Source organism: Mus caroli, chromosome 18, assembly GCF_900094665.2.
Source record: "Mus caroli chromosome 18, CAROLI_EIJ_v1.1, whole genome shotgun sequence".
Taxonomy (NCBI): Eukaryota; Metazoa; Chordata; class Mammalia; order Rodentia; family Muridae; genus Mus; species Mus caroli.
Window position 1 is genome coordinate 49,771,790 of NC_034587.1, and position 13,552 is coordinate 49,785,341.

The 13,552-nt window shown below is 41.6% G+C and overlaps 1 protein-coding gene across 2 annotated transcripts in view; it reads left to right on the plus strand.

The window, feature by feature from the left end:
* The window catches only part of Sncaip (synuclein alpha interacting protein), a 144,445-nt gene that overhangs the window by 78,846 nt on the left and 52,047 nt on the right, over positions 1 to 13,552 (plus strand). For both annotated transcript variants that reach the window (XM_021150292.2, XM_021150294.2), the window contains exon 3: positions 6,682 to 6,754. In XM_021150292.2, coding sequence (XP_021005951.1) covers positions 6,682 to 6,754 — 73 coding nt within the window. The remainder of the gene's footprint in view (positions 1 to 6,681; positions 6,755 to 13,552) is intronic.

Below are 13,552 nucleotides of genomic sequence, written 5' to 3' on the forward strand. Positions count from 1 at the left end.
TCTCTCTCTCTCTCTCTCCTTTGCTCTCTGTACATGCACTGTTCCTCTCTCTCTCCCTCCCTACCCATGTTGACTTCCTTGGCTTCCTTGCTTGGGATCAGTGAACTCACACACCCAAGAGCAGCTTCCTAATAAGCCTGCATTTAACATAACCTAGAAAGAAAGAAAGAAAGAAAGAAAGAAAGAAAGAAAGAAAGAAAGAAAGAAAGAAAGAAAGAGAGAGAAAGGGAGAGAGAGGGAGAGGGGGGAGGGGGAGAGAGATAAAGAAGGAAAGGAGGAAGGGAGGAAGGGAGGAAGGGAGGAAGGAAGGAAGTGAAAGGAATTTTAAGAAATGAAGGGGGAGAAGAGAAAGGCCAACAGAGAAATTAAAACAAAACCCAAGAGAATGTTCACTGTCAAGTTCTGTATCCACAGAGTTTTCCCCCTAACACTCTTTGGTGGCCATACTAAGTACCACTCCATGAAGCAACAACAGTAAATGAAGCAATAAAGAAGCAGAGAGGAGACCAAAAGCAAGTCTTTCTGAGGGGGAGGCTGAGGGGCCCAAGAGCAGGAAAGCTTGTGGCAGTTGAGGGAGGAGGAGCATTCTGACATGAGGGGGCTGCTTATTCACTTTGTAGGGTCGAAGGAGAGAGCCTGTGCTGAGGGAGGGGCTGGGAAGCGGGGAACAGAGGTCCTGGCAGGGCAAGAGCCCTGAGAAACGGGAACAAAGGGTAGTCATGCAGGAATGGATGTCTGTGCCGCCATATCTTCAGAATTATGTGGAGTCAAGACATGCTTCTCCATTGGTAGGCAGGCCTTTGAACAGGACAACATTTTACAAAAAAGAAAACAGTGTTAAGCTCAAAAAAATCTCTCTTTAGCTCTGTGGCTGCTTTTGCAAGCAGCTTTGCTTATGTAGAAGGCTCTGGTTCTGCCCTCTGGCTGCCTGAAGTACCTGCCTGAATTCTGGAATGCTCTGAGAAGCCATAAATCTTATGATAGTTTAAATGGACCACTCATTTCCCATCCTCGTCCCAGGAAACGTAACAGAACCTTGGTTATTTAACAGTCTCTAGCTTGAAAATGTGCTCAGGACATGCTTTCCTTTTCTGTGGCTCATTCCCATTTGAGTGACGTCTGCTTGCTCACCTAACGGGCTTCAGTTTGCAGGACTAAAAAGGCCAACGTTTTTCAGTCCTGAACAATAGCTAGGGTGGTCAGAGAGTCCCATGGAGCAATGTAGAAGTCATATTCTGTCTTTCTGGGTCCTATGCATGTTCAAACTGTTCTATATGGCAAAGGGATAAACTGATGTTGTGGCCATGTAGGGTTGTCTGTCACCACACAACAGCAGTTTGAGAAGAAAACTTTCAGTGTCCACCCTTATCTTCAAACTCTGTTGAGCAGGGAAAGAGTTAAGAGGAGTCCCATAAGGTAGAGAAGTAGGCTGATGCAAAGTCCTTTGAGTTTCCAGTCCCAGCTCATTCCTGCACCTTTCTTGTACTCCTGAATTTAGAGTCCTGGCAGTAATAAAGATGAGGAAGGAAAGTCTCTCTCTCTCTCTCTCTCTCTCTCTCTCTCTCTCACACACACACACACACACACACACACAAATGCTAGAAAGATGAGACATTTTACAATCATTTATCATTTTTCAAAATAACTCCAGCTTCGTTATCTCATGTAGGTACCTGTGTCCTACAGATAAGGAAACCTAGCTCTTGAGGTTTTTCAAAAAAAAAAAAAAAAAACAATTTATTTGTCCAGAACCATAGAGATAATAAACATGGGAGCCATGGCATAAATCCAGATCCTCTGGCTCTACATCTCTGTCCCTTACACAAAAGGACAACTGCCAGCAGTCATGTTGCTAAAGTGAAAATTTTGCTCTTTTGAATGGGCTGTGACTGCATTGCTAGATTTATAATTAAAGGTTTTCCTAAGATTACTTTTATATAAATATTAACTGTGGTTACCATGGCTACTAAAGCCATGGGCTACTCAGAGGAATTCATTTAATACAGCTCAATAAGTGCCTAGTATCTTAGGTAAGTAAAATATCTTCTACCACCTAAAGAAGGAATGAAAGCATTTATATAAAAATGGAGACAGAATGCCATGTGTATAATTAAGATGAACCTTCATGGATTCTGATATATGTGCTGAATTATCTGGATGCTTTGTGATAAGCCAATGGATGGACCCAACATAAGCGTACCAGATTCAGTAGCTCTAAAATGGTTCCAAAAAAAATCTATTGTCCAAGGAATTCCTGGAAGGCATGATGCTACTGGTCCAGAGAGCATGCTTTGAATGCTGACATTCATTCTGTCTGGGAGAGTCATCTGGGATATTATGGAGATGATAGCCAGGCCAGGCTGGAAGAATGAAAGAGAGTTTTCCTGTTGCAATGGGAGGGAGGAATGGCATTCTGGGTAGACAGAGTAGCATTCATAAAGACACAAGAAAACCAATAGGTGGGGGACTATAAGACATGTGCCACTGCTGCAAGAAGTGAATGCATGTAAACAGTAAGGCTGATTGTATGCCATACTAAGGCCATGGTCAGTCCTACATACATCCTGCAGAGTCACTGAAGGGTTTCAAACAGAGACATGCTCAAGTAAAATTTGAACTAAAGAAAGCTGATAAATTCTAACGCCAGTATGAATGCTCGGAAGAAATCCCTATTAACTACCTAAACTTTAAAGCTTCTAAACATTTAAATATTACAGGATCATATGAGCCTTGGATGTGTACATGTTGCTATTTCAGGCAGTTAATTGCCCCTAGCTGCCATGTGTATACTCAAGTCAAAGATAGTGTCCTTTTGCTCCTTTGCATATGGGAACTGCTAGTTCAACAGAGGAAAGAGCCAAGGTAAAGAAAGACACTACAGACGTTTACTGAGAGCAGAGCAGAAAAGAGAAACATCAGTAAGGGCTGACCTGGGGCTTCCAGGAGAAGGCAGAGCATATGCTGACTTTATGGGACAGTGTCACTTCATAGGAGAAGGATTTTGGATAAGAAGGACCCCAGGATTAAAGGAACAGAGGAAGTAGATGTGTTCAGCAGGATCACTGAAGCAGCTGGAGAAATTGGTCAGCCTTTCCAGGAGTTCTTGAAACAGAGGAGCAGTAAAGATTTAATCAAAGGAGCAGTTTCTCCAGCCACTAACCTCTGCAAAGATTCAAGAAAAGGAGGATGTTAGGAGAAAATAGTAAAAGGGAAAGCAAATGCCTCTCCGATAACTGAAAGCCCTCTCTCCTTTGCATCACCCAGGGATAGATAACAGTATGGAGAGAACAGGCTACACAGTCTGGGGTGGAGGATAAGCAGATGGAAGACACATTGGTCTCGGTTTGTTCAGTCTAAGTGGCAGGAGTTACTACCAGTAACTGCCCTATGAATGAGTTAGGTTGGCCATCTGACAGTTCCTTATAGAAGGCCATCTGTCCTGTGAATTGGGACATCAGTCTGGGAAGCCTTCCACTCCAGCTCCCAGATGGTAGCACAATGCACTCTTGTAAGAGAGACATGCTGGGTCATGAGCTCATTCTCAAATATGCAAAAATAAAAATGTGTGTTGCTTTTGTAAATCACACGTTTCCTCTGCATTTCCCCCAACCACGACGTAGCCATCTCTAAATCACTCTATTGCATTAAGTCTTCCCTTGCAGTGTTGGTATTTGCAGAAATAAATCCTCAAATTACTCTCTTATTGGATCTTTATTAAAAAATGAAAGATTTGTTGAATGCATAGACAATTTCACAGCTGAATACAACATTCCATGCATTCTGAGAATTCCCCCAAACTACATAATTCTCTAGCTGACACTTTTTTTTTCTCAGTTTTCTGTGTTTTTTATTCCTATTCCCAGGAGTAACTCATCACTCTGTCTTCAGGGTCATTACTTCTTAGTGGTTGTGATATGAAGAATTCAAATGTGTGCTTATACACACACACACACACACACACACACACATACACACACACTGTGCTTTTTCACCATGGGCAAAGCCACAGCCCATATGTCGCCCTCCCTGATTCTTTTTTCCTATTTTGGTTTTGATTGTTGGACAGCTGCTTGATTGATTTGTTTGGGGTTTTGTTGTTGTTGTTGTTGTTGTTGTTGCTGCTGCTGCTGCTGCTGCTGCTGCTGCTATTGTGTTTTAAAGCAGTATCTCAGTATGTCATACCCTGGCTGGTTTAGAACTTTCTATAGAGAGAGATTAGCCAGGATGAGACCTCAGATATTGCCTGCCTCTGCCACCCAGGTGCTAGGATGACAGGTGTGTGACCTCATGTCTAGCTTCTGCTGTGATTCTCTCTCTACACTCCAGCCAAGCAGCCTAAGCAAACTACTGCTCACTCTCCACTTAGCAGCCAAAGAGGAAGACCTGGGACTTCAGCTGATAAAGCTGGGATGTGAATCTGTCTTTCAGGTGATGGTTAGGATTCATGTTCCTGGAATGCAGACAGCAGTTCACCTGTTTTAATGGAGTGTATATCTTTTAAGCCCAACGAGAAACCTTGGCTGAATGTATTGTTGCCCATATTTAAATATAATCAATCAACTGTCTCTCTTAACGTTGTCTTGAGGAGGAGGGCAAAAGGGAGCGAGAGAGGTGAAGAGATGAGGAGAAAGAGAAAGAGAGAGAGGGGTTAAGGAAGAGGGAGACAGAGGGGGAGAGAGAGAGACCTGGGTTGAAGGTGGAGTGAGGCAAAAAACAGGAAAGATGGTGAGTCTTTGCCAAAGGGTGTTTCATGGGGTACAGCAACCTAAACAAAGGTCTAATTTTAATTGAATTATAGACTGTGTAATTAGATAACCTGCACCAGCTGGTTTCAAAAAGCTACCAGATTCCTTTGAGAGCTCATGCTTGGTGAGGAATATAAGGTGCCTTGTGACTACCAAGATGAACAAGATGAAGCTTCTCCATATAAATTATCCCTAACCTTCCTACACACACACACACACACACACACACACACACACGCACCCACGCATGCACGCACGCACATGCACACATGTGCGCGAGTGCGCATGATGTAGTAGAAGGAAAAACTGTCTGGAGGTTCAGTTCTGGTTTAAGACCCTCCCCTCTCCCCCCCTCCCACAGTGTGTAGTATATTTGCCAAAGCACCTGTAGTCTCTGAGGAATGGCTACATAAACAGGATGTTATTGCATCAGACAGGTAAGAATAATTTATCTAATTAGTCTTCCGAGATTTCATTTTTCATTTAGAAATACTGGAGATTTAATTTGTTTGTGATAAGCAGTTGGCAAACTGACAATGGCGGCTAGCGCCTACTCCCTCTGTCTTGCTTTGCTGGTGTTTCTGTGGGAGCCCAGGAGGTCTATCTATCAACATCACTCCAACTAAAGTACCTTTGCATTGAAAAATGCATTCTAATTATACAGTCCTCACTTGTGATGCCAGAATAAGCCTAATGGCTTTCCCCTGGTCATTTTTCTTTTAGATTAAAGTATTTTTTTCCTCAGCCGCCTCAGATTTTGCAGTGGAGAAGTAATTCATGATATGTGCCTGTTGTTCCTAGAGACACAGGGCAAACTATTTTGAGCTAATTGTATTTTATGGATTAAAATGTGAGCAGGACTGAAGATAGTCTCTGACTTAAGCTTTGATGAAAGGCCTCATTCTGTTCTATTCTATTCTATTCTATTCTATTCTATTCATCCTCCTTATTTTGTTTGAAAACACCCTCTCTCAAGATGGATTGATAGGTACAAATGGAGATCCCATAAGTCATGGCTATTGATTTACATTTGTTTTAGCTCTCCTGATTTTTGGATCTCCAGTGGCATAATTTGTTATCTTGATGGCCAGCCCTGGACTGGAGCAGGAACAGAGACTAAAAGGTGGTGTCTTTCCGCCCACACTAATCTGTCTCTGGAAGAGGAGAGCTTTCCAACAGACCTGTGCTCCTCTTGCTTTTTATAACATAACCTCAGTATGTTTGCCACGGAGACTATAGGCACAGTAAAATCTGCAGCACGTGGTAACTGTTGGGATCTAAAAAGATGTATTTAGTTTGTATGTGTGAGGATATGCATTGCAGGAGAATATCTAGTAGCTGCAGAGACCAAAAGAGGACATTGGACTCCCTGGAACTGAAGCTCCAGATAGTTGTGGTCCACCATGAGAGTGCTGGCAACTGAACCAGCCTCCTCTGCAAGAGCAAAAAGTGCCCTTAACCACTGATCCATATCTCCAGCCCCAGCTTTGGATTTTTGGGTAGTGTGGTCCATACCAGCCCAGGCATGTCTCCTTTACTCTGGATGTTGAGGAAGCCAAAAAAGTTCCTTCTCCAGGCTTTCCTCTCCTGTAGCTAACTCTGAGGGTTGAGGAAACAAATCCTGGAAATATTCAAGATTCAGTAATTCTGACATCTTGCAGTTAGAAATGATGAGAGATAGAATCTGTTGGATGCATCTCGCTCTGTCCATTAATAAGAGCTGCCAGGCTTCCTTCTAACCTTTGTCTGCTGAGGTGCTTGCAGGCAGAGCTTCGGGTGCTGTTAGATTACAATGAGATCCACTTCCTGAATGTTCATCTTGTACTCAAGTCTCACTCCTTGTGTTCTGTTTCATTTATTTATTTTGATGATTTGAATGAATGCTTTTATTTTAAATGTCTGTTTTACACCCTCTTTCCTCTCTTTCCTTATTCAGTATTCAGTCACCTCTCTCAAGACCATCCCAGCACTGTGCAGAAGATGTGACTCACAAAACGAAGACAGATCAGGTAGGTCAGACCCCTCACTCCTCTAGTCCCCCAGGGTTGAAAAGCCTCTGGAAAGCAGATTCCCTGGTTTCGTTGCTCTCAAATTCTGCTGCTTTCTCCTGATGGTTTCCCTGCTCCCAGTACCTCCCTGGCACCTTCAAACAAACAGATATGGGGTCATCTACAGGAACAGGAGGTCCTAACAAGGACCTGGCTGTGTACAAATTGACACAGATCCTCTTGATCTCTTCAAACTATAGTATCAATAGTGATTTGCTGAAAAGTCAAGAAAGCAGTGGTGGCAAAAGCATAATGATGCAGGCGCCAACGAAAAAATGCTGGATGCATTTACTACCCATATGGCAGTGACCAACGTGAGGGATGGTGTTTTGCCAAAGTCTGAAACCCTATCAGGATGCGACATGCTAGAATCTGCAATAATGCATACCATAACAGTTAAGATGAAAGCAAGGCGCTGGAGTTTAATAGTGTAAACTAAACAGAGAATTATGGCAGATAGATGAAAACCAGCTGGCTAGGCTTTTCTCTTTGCCCCATCCCCCGATTGAAAAAAGTACATTTAGTGTTGTTTTCCTCCCTGTAAATCAAATTAAGTCGCTCTGATTTTCTGTCTGTGATGGATAAAAAAATGAAAATAAAAAGTATATTGATGGGAATGATATTAAACTAAGAAATGGTGTTCGTTATTTTGTTCTACATAATTACTCAAAGGCGTCACCATTAACTTTGCCAAACTGAACCTCTCCTAATAGGCACACCAGGCTTGAGAAACATGTTTGGCAGGAGATTTAAGATAATCCTTAAATTGTGCACATGATGTTTAAAAATAAATAGAAGTATCTTTCCAATACAGCTACTAGAATTCTGAATTTCCAAATGAAAGGACTTGGAAAACTAACTTTCTCCACTGGATCATTTGTTTTGCTTTGACATTTCTGCTTCGAAGAGACAGCAAGCAATAATGCGTTTACTGGTTTGTTTATTTCTGTGTGTGCATGCATTGATAATATATGAAAGTGAGTCAGAAACATCCCAGGAGTGAGCTTTAAATTCAAATGAAATTTTTTCATTTGCTCTAAACTATTGAAAGAGAGAGGACATAAACTCAGGAGGCGATGAGATAAAGAGCATTGTGGGGATTTGAAGGGAGAAAGTGGTGGATAGATATGATTGAAATATATTCTGTAAAGAAATAAAGTTTTCAAAGAATGCACAAAGATGTTATTTTTAACAAGAGACAAGTCTATGCTGAGTTGGACAGGGGATTTTTGGCTCTAATTTCTTTGAGGACTTATCTCCTTAAAGCAACAATTTTGTTCAACGGCCACATGTGGAACCGACCCTTCCACTCGGTCTTTCTTTTGTCAACCACGAAGAAGTTTCTTTGAAAATGGTCGTGAATATCTACCTTTTCAAACAGATAGCAGCAGAAATCACAATGGCCACTGAGAAAAGTCTACATCGTCTTTGGGATAGAGCGCTCCACTGGGAAAGTCTTTCCTAAAGCCTCTGTCATTTGAAACACTCCGTATTTCTCTTAACATTAATCCAATATACTAGCCATTTTCTGTTTGGGGAAGATTGTCAGGTGTTCATAGCTATCTCTGTGCTAGGAAGTCCTTCAGCAAATATTCCCATTGGTCCTTGCATTTATTTAATCAATAATATGTGTTGAGTGGTCTTTGATCTAAGCACGGAGAACATGGCAAGCAAGCAAACAAACAGAAAACAATACAGAAGTTCCTGTGTTCACGAAGCTTATATCTGGATGGCGTGACAGGCAGAGGACACACAAACCTACAAGTAGGCAAGAGAAAGACAACATGGGCCAAAGTGATAGTCTCTCAACCTCTGGGTCAAGACCCCACCTGTGGGGTCACAGGGGTCACATAACAGATACACTGTATATCAGATATTTACACTATGATTTGTAACAGCAGGAAAATTACAGTTACGAAGTAGCAACAAAATAGTTTTATGGTTGGGGGTCACTACAGCATGAGAGAATTAAAGAGTCGCAGCATTAAGAAGGTTGAGAACCACTCTGACAGAACAACTTGTGGGGCATCAGTGGGAAGCATGTTTAGGAGGCCAGGGAGTATGTTAATTAGAAAACTTATTGCTGAGACAAAATACTTGACAACTTCAGGGGTAGGGTATGTTGGTTCTCAGTTTGAGTATACAGTCTACCATGACACGGAAGTCGGGATAGCTGATCACCTGATGTGCACCAACAGGAAGTAGGGAGAGATGACTATGGGTGCACGTAGCTTGCTTCTCATTTCATTCCAGGACCTCAGCCCAGAGTATGGAGCCACCCGCAGCAGTTACAATAAGTCTTCCGACCTTAATTAACCTAACATGGGAACTCCCTCACAAATGTGCCAGAGACTGGTTCCCAGATTATCCTAAGTCACATCAACTTGACAACTGAGACAATATCTTAGAGAGGGACCCAGCCATATGAAAGCCAACTCTTTGCTGGCTGAAAATGAAGGAACGAACAATGCCCACTCTGTAATCCAAATTTAGCCAATTACTATGAAGCATGAAGGGAAGAAAGTCAGTGTGGCTGCTTAATGGTGACCAAACTAACAAACAGCTGGAGAGGCTGGGAGATGGTGAGGCCAGAGTCCCCTAGGGAGCCCCGTTTACAGTATAGCAGGATTCCAGGTTTTGTAAAATCCTCTCACAGACTGACTATCAGTTACTCAAATGGCCTGGGACCAGAAGTGTGTCTGAGCACGGGGCTTTCTATATTGTAGCTGCGTTTTAGTTCTTGTGTTTCCGCCAGCCTGAAGCCCTTCTGCCTGGTTTTTTGTTGTTGTTGTTGTTGTTGTTGTTGTTTTAGTGTTCTGCTGTGTATAATGGTAGTCCTGGATATAGCCTTTAAAGCACTCAACAGACATATAACCCAAGGTTCATCTCCCTCCATCCCTGCACCTGAGAAGGTTTGCACTGTGTGGCTACTATCAGTGCTGTCCGAGGCTTCTGAGCTGTGCTTTAACACCTACCAGCTCATCACAGCCTGAGAGTCTACCCCAGAATGCTCTTCTCTCAGCCAAAAGGACTCAATCCTTACTGGACTCTTTCCCTAACAGGAATAATTATGTTAAGTGATTGTTCATTCATTGCACTACACAATGGCTAGGCTTCAATTTTTGTGAGAAAGGGGAGTTTAAAAAGAAGAAAATGTGAAGAAGAAGAAGAAGAAGAAGAAGGAGGAGGAGGAGGAGGAGGAAGAAGAGGAGGAGGAGGGAGGAGGAGAAGGAGGAGGAGGAGGAGGAGGAGAAGATAAGCGGGAGGAAAGAAAGAGACACGTTAGTGAGGAGTGAAAACTGGAGAACATCTTCTACCTTGGTGGGCTGGAGCCATGAGGTGCTACTAAGGTTTCTGAGTTATTCCTTAGAGATTCCTAATTCTAGACATTGTACCAGATCTTCAGTAGACACTTATCTTCTCCACAAAATAAGTCTGAGGAAGGACCAGTATGCTGTCCATTCTAATGTTGTCCATTCCAAGTCTCTAATGAGGAGAGAGACTTGTTATGAATAATTTGCCCCAAATCCTTGAGTCAGCAAGTGACTCTGAAACCTGCTCCCTTGTCTCTGGGGCCCCCTGTGGCTCAGAGTCAACTGAGGGGTAGGTAATTTAGTTCAAGGAACCTTGGATATCATGTAGTGTAAGGAAGGCAAGGGTTAGCAAGGGAAGTTGGTGCGAAGTGTTCACATCTAATAAGAGAAGTAATTTGTGGAACATTTACATGCATTTCCTGCCCAATATCTGTGACTCCAAGCCACTGAGTGTTAGCTCTACGGTTGTCTTCAAATGAGCATAGAAATGCATAAGGACAACATATGGTATTCAAGAAAATATCCAATTTCATTGACTTGGAGGGTTTTTTTTGTAAGTTAATTAGATATCCAAATACACATTTGTTTCAAATCCATGCAGCTGCAAATGTCCTGTGATTCTTTCAAAATATGTATCTGCTAATCTCACTGTACACTTCCCTTGTTCAGGAAGGCAAATAAATACTAATTCAGCTTCACATTTGGGAACTTAAATGCACTCAGGTTAGAAACCTCAGTTATGCAACAGTGATTAAAAATACAGCCAATAGCTCTGAAAAAGTAGATTCTGAAAGAATTCCAATGGTCAGATAATATGAATTGTTGCTTGTGTGACATCGAATAAGAGAAACTCTTTCTTCTAAAACTTGGTTTCTTGTAAAACTCATTTGTATGTATTTAAAGGCATTGCAAATTTGCTATATTTTTAGACCCTGTTTCTGCAAAATTTTGTGACAAATCCCAAAGCTATGAAAACAAACACTTTCATGGTGTTTGAAGATTTTTCAAAGAGTTTAGCCATCACCTAAAATAATAAATGGCATCAAATGTATCCTGTAGACATTGCTATGACATAGTTAATGTTGCTAAATATATAAACCTCCTGTTTTCAATTTATGTTAGGTTTAATGCTTCAAGCATGAAAGTGAAAGTTAGCTTGGCAGTTTTAATTTTAAAAAGTCTACAGATTAATCCATTTCCCATGATGTCACATAAAGTAGACTCCAGAGAATAGAGGAACAGACCTTCTAAACTCTCAATTACGTCAGGGGCTGGAATGATAGCTCAGTGGTTAAGAACAAGAACTTCACTTGCCAAAGACCTGAGTTCAGTGCCCAGCACCCACCTTGGGGTGTTCAGAGTGGTCCATGACTCCAGCTCCAAAGGATTTGATGCCCTCATTTGGCCTCAGTGAGCAACTGCACTCAAATGCACATGCCTTCCCCACAGACACCCAGGCATATACATAATTTTAAAACTAAAAATAAATCTTTAAAAAAACGAGAAATGAACACTTCAGCTTATTTAACAACAGTAAAACGTTGTAAGCAAGTGAGTGTTCTTCACCTCAAATAATTGTTTTAGCGAGACATGTTTATGATTCAAGGACTCAGGAGGCTGAGTTAGAAGGATCATGACTTTAGAGTCACCCTGGGCTTCACAGTGAGACTCTTTAAATAAACAAACAAATGAGCATTTTTTCTTTTAAACTAAATATTTATAATCATAAATACAAATTTATAAACATGATATGATCTGTCATTTTAAAACATATGAAAATTAAATAAAACTATAATTAATCTTGTATTAAAACAATTTGAAAAGAAATTTCAAATTTCTTTTTTTTTCCCCTCAGATTCTTTTTGAGATTGTATTATAAGGACAATTTCACCTGATGCTTTTTTTGTTGCTGCAGACTTTGCATGCATGCCAACATTGTAAGTGGACCATAAACTGTTCCTGTAAAAATGGAGCTGCCCCCACTGTCCAAGTCACTTGGTTTATTTTTATTGGCATCTAAGGAACTCCTGTCCACCAGACTGGTCATTAGAAGTTGTTCTTGGTAGAAATGAATGCAGGGAAATAAGCATCGAGGAAGGACAGGGAAACAGAAGGACAAAGAAAATCTCTGGGCAGACAGGGAGGGACAGGAACTAATTCTATGCACATGCAGAAATTCTCTTAAAAGAGTGTGGCCCTGCAGAGACTTTCTTCTCAGGAGGCGCAACACCCAGCACACCTTCCTAACCCAGTGCAAAACTGTGTGTGATGGAAGATGTTCTTTGTAAGCTTCAGCACATCTCTGGCATCCTCCAGTTCTCCTACTCTCTTGTCCAGTGTTAGATGCTGTCTGTCTTCCCATCTCAATCTGTGTCTGCATACTTCCTCTACTCTGGTAGAGATGGGAATGGAAATATAACTCAGTTGGTAAAGTTCTTGCCTAGCACGTATGAAGTTCTGGGTTCAAAATAAACTAGTGCAAGCTGGTAATGCTAACTAGTACTCGGGAAGTGGAGATTCAAGCAAGCATGGGATATGTGAAGCTCTGAGGCTCCCCTCCCTGAGACAGAGGGATGAGGAGAGAGATTCATTCATCTAAGAACTATTCAGGTAGTAGAATCCTAGAATCTCATTCTCTCATGTGGCACAGGACCAACACAAGTACTTGCAGCATTCCTAGGGTTGAATCAGTGCAGGCTTTCAAGCCTCACTCCAGACCCAGGTTCTGAACCTACAGTTTACAAACTTGGTCCCAGACTATGGATTTATGCATTCAAAAAAAAATAAAAAGTTTACCTAAGGCACTTGGAATCCAACCCATTGTTCTTCATTGGACATAACAATCTCTTCAAAACTTCATGTCTGCCATGTATGTCCCTCCCTTGGTCGTGAGCTGTAGAATGCGAATTTTTCTGTGTCTGTGGGAGACCTGGAGTAATTTGCTACTGGACCAGCAAGCTTCCCTGATGACATTCCTCCAGCATTTGGCTTTCTTGCCACATCAATCATTCAAATTGTATCAGGGTTTCTCCTTTCACCAACAAAGAAAGCTTAGGTCCCAATACCTGAGTCCCTAGACCATTAATATCCAGTAGAAATATAAAGTGAACCACATACATAACTTTTTTTTTCTATTAGCCTCATGGACTACATACCACTAAACAGATGGGTTAATGTAATAATGTTTTGTTTAACTCAATTATCTTAAAATTATTATCATTTAGACACATGCCACCAACTACCTACTAAGTACTTCATAACCAAAGATTTCCAGATGAGACCGTGAATGTCTGAATTATACTGGCACCTAAGCCATATTATGTCCTAGCTCCCTAGACTTTTTCTCCTCTTGGAATGTTTGAGGATTCCTTCTTTCTCCTCCCTTTGTGTGTGTAAATGTGGGGACAGCACATAGCAGTGCTGAGGGCTGAAAGCAGAGCCTTCC